General features: G+C 37.8%; 2 protein-coding genes across 8 annotated transcripts in view; one reads left to right on the forward strand and one right to left on the reverse strand.

The window, feature by feature from the left end:
• LOC106868334 (uncharacterized) overlaps nucleotides 1-4272 on the forward strand; it is a 7127-nt gene extending 2855 nt beyond the window's left edge. Inside the window, exon 2 of the mRNA XM_014913540.2 lies at nucleotides 2449-4272. Coding sequence (XP_014769026.1) covers nucleotides 2449-3049 — 601 coding nt within the window. The 3' untranslated portion in view covers nucleotides 3050-4272. The remainder of the gene's footprint in view (nucleotides 1-2448) is intronic.
• Nucleotides 1-5541, reverse strand: part of LOC106868329 (uroporphyrinogen-III synthase) — a 63063-nt gene that overhangs the window by 16903 nt on the left and 40619 nt on the right. Inside the window, exon 1 of one of the 7 annotated variants that reach the window (XM_052972625.1) lies at nucleotides 5160-5184. The exons of the other annotated variants lie outside the window; for them this stretch is intronic. Coding sequence (XP_052828585.1) covers nucleotides 5160-5169 — 10 coding nt within the window. The 5' untranslated portion in view covers nucleotides 5170-5184. Of the gene's footprint in view, nucleotides 1-5159; nucleotides 5185-5541 lie in introns of those variants that run through there. 7 annotated transcript variants of the gene reach the window in all.

Consider the following 5541-nt stretch of genomic DNA (forward strand, 5'->3'; position numbering starts at 1 on the left):
TTTCAAACTTTTTGACTTGTGGACCCCTTTATATTTCAGGCTTTACCTTAGGGACCCCCTTATAAACGCTTATGAAATTTATACATAAATATTTGCTTAAAATAACATATATATTTTTACATTTATTTATTTAACAGTATTTAACAAATAGGTTTATTGTCAATTAAAAGATTTCGATTAAAAAACATATATAAAATCAAGTTGCCCATAAAAAGTATTTGCTGTCTACGGACCCCCTGTCTTGTCCTTGCGGACCCCCTGTGGTCCGCGGACCACAGTTTGAAAACCCCTGCTCTATAGTTGCTTCTGTTTACATCTTTACTCTTGCAGCTGTGAATAAGGGGACATAACTATGGACATACATTTAAAAAATGAATTTTTAATGAATTGAATTGAAATGAAAAAACGGATTGAAATAAAATACATGAATAAATGAAAATAAAATTAATTGAAATAAAAGTAAAGAAGCTACATTATAGCTTAAACCGTAATAAAGGCTATAGGTGGCTACATTAAATACATCTTAGGCTGTGCTAACTGCTCCAGAAATTCCAGGATTCCCAGTCCCTTCACTCCTGCCCCTTTTAGCCATCTCTTAAGCCACGCAAGGAATATGGAGACTGCATTCTAGCTGCCCCCCACACACACATTACACACGCAGTCACAGCTGTAGGTAGTTATCTAGACTAAATATTATATACATTTAAAACCTTAATAACCTCTATAGATAGATACATAAGATATTTAATGTATTCTGTAAATTCTTTTATTTATTTCAGTCGTTTGACTGTGGCCATGCTGCAGCTCAACCGTGAAAGATTTCAGTCAAACAAATCGACCCCAGGACTTATTTTTTAAGCCTAGTACTTATTCTATTGGTCTTTAGTCAAACTGCTAGGTTATGGGGACATAAACACACCAACATCGGTTGTCAAGTAGTGATGGAGGAACAAATACAGACACACACATAGATACACGCACACACACACACACGACGGGCTTCTTTCAGTTTCTATCTACCAAATCCACTCACAAGGCTTTGGTCAGCCTGAGGCTATAGTAAAAGTCACTTGCCCAAGGTGTCATGCAGTGGACTGAACCCAGAACCATGTGGTTGGGAAGTAAGCTTCTTGTCATACAGTCATATTATTTTTGTTTCAAAACTTTTTCCTAATGAATTTAAAAATTTTCCCAGCAATGATTTAAAAAATTTTTTTACCCAAGAAAGTCGTGAGAGGAATGCCAGTGGCCATAATTTCTGTATGTTCTCCTGGACTGGTGAGATTGATGCAGTGAATTATCAGCTTCAACCTCTGTAGATCAATGCTTGTGAGAATATGTGTATGAAAGGAATCCAAGAGGACTGAAGTCAGGGAATAAAAAATTGGGTGGAGTGTCATGGTTGGAATCTGGTTGGTGAGACACTGTTTCGGTGGTTGATGAGGAAAGGTGGGATGTGGAAGTGTAGGTGCAGAGGGTGCATAATAGGTATGGCTGTGTGGGTCACTTTGCAGTTAATTGGTTATTAAATATGGTGCCTGATTTTAAACATTATGTAGCCCTATGTATTTTTAGATAACACTTTGTTGTAAATATTCAGATCAGGTCTTCAGCCAACTTTTCCTTTTCTTCTGACCAGTCTTTTGTAGCTGACCAAATGAAAATGGTACAAAGAACATAGGTACAGGAGTGGCTGTGTGGTAAGAAGCTTGCTTCTCAACCATATACTTCTGGGTTCAGTCCCACTGTGTGGCACCTTGGGCAAGTGTCTTCTAATATAGCCTTGGGTTTACGTAAGTCTCATGAGTAGTTTTGCTAGACGAAAACTAAAAAAACACTGTGTCTGTGTTTGTCCCCCACCACTGCTTGACAACTGATGTTGGTGTGTTTACATCCCTGTAACTTAGTAGCTTAGCAAAAGAAACTGATAGAAGTATCAAGCTTAAATAAATAGAAAACATAACAAGTACTGGGTTTGATTCAGTTGTCTAAAACTTCTTGGCTGTAGTCTAATGACTGAAACAAGTCATTGTAGTGAGAAGTGAATAGGCAAGGAAAGGAAACAATATGGCAACAGAAATGATAAGAAGAAGAAATAGAGTCTGTAAGTTCATTGTTGTAGTATGGTGGTGATTGGCTCTTGTAACAGTCAAGGCACTATAGAAAAGAAATAGTATGTCTGTAAGGCTGAAGTATGTTGATGAATAAATCTTTGCCAGTCAGTTTAATGATGTTTGTTTGGATACAGTTGAAGGTGTTTATGTTGTAGCAACGACACTATAATCCTGTATCTGTGTGCTGTGTTACAATGTGGAGTTTATTTGGATGTATAAGTTAATCTACATTAACTACATTAAGATTATGCACTTAATAATGAGTTTGTTTGACATATTGTTATTATATTAAGTAAAAACTGTTTAATTATCTTTGAAATGTCTTTTGTTTCAGAACATTCAAGCGTAAAGCTTACAAAGTAAAAGTAAACAAGGAAAACCTTATCAAAGATCTTGATCGTGTTTATCTGAATCAATTAGTCGATTTCCTGATTACCAAAGACAAATTATTACATTTTAAATTTGAAAATAATCATGAGAATTACTCCAGTAAAGAAATAATTGAAATCATTTTGAAGAAAATTGAAGAAGATGACAGTTTGCAAAAAACACACACATATGACATGCTTATAGAATTCCTTCAGAACGATTCTTTTAAAAAACACATTGTTGGTTATTTGGTAACTTCACCAGGTATAGACCCAGTGATCGAAGATTGTTTTACAGAGGCCAGAAACATCTCCCTCGATGACTATTTATTGCCAAAGATTTTGGTAACTATTTCTGGTAACTGGAACAGTGTTCTGAAAGCACTTGATATTGAAAACAAAGACTATAGTAAGGAACTAGCTTTTAAAATGTGGTTCAATTGTAAAGGCTACAAAGACCGTGGGCTGCTGACACTCTTGGAGACACTTCACTCTCATTCAAAGGATTGTTCTGTTGATTGGAATTCAATGAAACTTCTCTTAAAAGGGGCTAAAAAAAAATCTTGATGTTCGTAGCCAGATCAACGTGGCTATGCAGTTCTAAAGGTCTTTTCAGCAGTTTTTTTTAATCCTAAGAGGGGATATCTCCTCTAGCTGGTTAATCCCCTCTTGGGGTTAAAAAATCGCAGTAAAGTTCATTCAAATGGAACAGCCATTTTGAAGTGTTTACAAACATTACTTACTAACACAACTACTGCATTTGTCTGTTAGAAAGGTTTTAGAGCTTTAATATTTACCATTACCAATGCTGTGGACACAAAGTGTAGTGAATAAAGCTGCTGGTTAATGCGTTGCAGTCACGTAGAGGTTCTGAGGCCAATATCAGGCAAAGCACTAAGGTGAGCTATAATACGCCTGATGAATGTGGGAGCATGTACAGCCAAAATATAGTGAAAGCAGCAATCAAGATGACAACACTACTTTGACTCTCTCCATCCTTACAAAAAGCAAAGTTGTTTGTTTGTATGTTGACCATTCATCATCATACACTTCAACAATCCTCTCTCCTGATATACGAAATTTCTCCTCAACCATACATTTTTTGTTGTCTCCTTCGATCGTTCGTTTCCTTTCCCGGAACCTCACTGGCGAGGGGAGTGATGTAGTGGATCTTGCATGCATGAAGTGGATTCGATCCACCATAGCGAAATTTAAATTAACACTGCAACAGAACTTTTTCCACGGTAGAACAATGGTTTTTCTCTGACAACAGTTTTACATTTTCCAGATGCCTTTAGCTAGGCCCGAAATAATTTCTTCACCACTTGACCCTTTCTAGCCTCTTCTACTCCACCAAAAGCTAGAATAGAGACAACAAGACCACCAACGAAATCTATTGTTCTCAATGATATGTCTATCCTTGTGGATAGTTATAAAAACAGGAACCCCCCAAGCAAAATGGAAGTAGTCACTTGGCGACAACGGAGTGAGGCAGCTCGTGACAACTCAGTTAGTTAGGGAACGGACTGCTATAATCATGATCACAAAGAATGCAGCTACTAAGGCAATGGTCAGTGAGAGAAATGTGAGACAACGTCCTACAACTTTCACTAGCTCTAATTCTGTTCTCTTACAACATCATTATATCGCTATCTGTGGATTACTACTAACAATTCGTATACGCCAAACTAAGCAAAGAAACATTCTACCACAAACTTTACTTCGCTTGCTCTCGGACGTTATAACCTGTCCGTCGAGGTTTGGTATTTATTAAAACTTTATTAAAACTCCATGCATTGTTCATCTTTCGCATCTTACAACATGCCGTTATAACAACAACAAAACCTAACCGTTACATATATGTGTATGTATGTGAGTGTAGTGAGAGAGAGAGGGAGAGAGAGAAAGAGATGAAGGAGAGAGAGCAAGCGAGCGAGGGCGTAAACTTGTATTACTGCTCTCAGCCGGTATGAAGAAGGAATGGTAGAATGTGTTATCCAGAACAGTCGTTGTCATGGCTACGCACGTACCTCCCTCTCTCCTCCCGCCACCCGAATGTTCCAGTCCTTGCTAGCTAAGGAAGGAAGGAAGAGGGGGAAGTGGTGGAGGAGAGAAAGAGAGATGAAGTAGAATTAGGTGATTTAAACAAACGCCTTCACTGTATGTATTTCAGACATGTCTGTCTCTCTGTCTGTCTGTCTATCCGTTTTTCTTGGTTGAATGTAGTGGTGGTGATGGTGGTTGTGGTAGAGAGAGAGAGAGAGAGAAGAGAAAAAAAGAAATGCAGTTTTCTGAAAACAAACACATACAAAGGCTCTCACACACACACCCACATTCGCATGTATGTATGTATATAGTATAATGCGTATATATGTAAAACACACACATGTATATGTATGTATATATGGCTGTGCATGTGTGTGTATGTATGTATGTATGTATGTGTACATATATATGTTTGTGTGTGTATTTATATGTGAGGAAGAGATGAATTGTGTATTCTCACAAAGAGGGCGAGAATAGAGTGATATTTATGCATAGAGAGGAGAAATGATGGATGACAGATAGACACCGTTACAGTAAGAGAGAGAGAGAGAGAAGAAAACGAAGGGATGGGGGCTATAGTTTCACAGTTTAGTCAAATATAGACATAAAGTGATTGTAAGTAGATACGTACGCCATGCCATTTTCAATATGCCGTGTGTATGTGCGTGTGACATACGCTTAGATATAATCACGTAAGAATGAAAATTTACATACTTCTGTTATGTCGGCACACACACACACGCACGTGCGTTGCGTATGCATGCATACACTGATAAATGCATAAGAAACAGGCTGTGGTTTAATAATTAGGGTAGGCAGAACGTGTTAATAAAATAAAATTGTCAAGAAAACAGCTGTGGCAAGTAAAAATCACTTTGGTATCAAAAAGCATTTGCTTTGAATGTGGTAAGAAGCTTTCTTCCTAACCACATAGTTCCTGGTTCAGTCCCGCGGCGTGGCACCTTGGGCAAGTGTCTTCTACTATAGCCTCTGGCCGACCAAAGCCTTGTGAG

The sequence above is a fragment of the Octopus bimaculoides genome, chromosome 14 (assembly GCF_001194135.2).
Source record: "Octopus bimaculoides isolate UCB-OBI-ISO-001 chromosome 14, ASM119413v2, whole genome shotgun sequence".
NCBI lineage: Eukaryota > Metazoa > Mollusca > Cephalopoda > Octopoda > Octopodidae > Octopus > Octopus bimaculoides.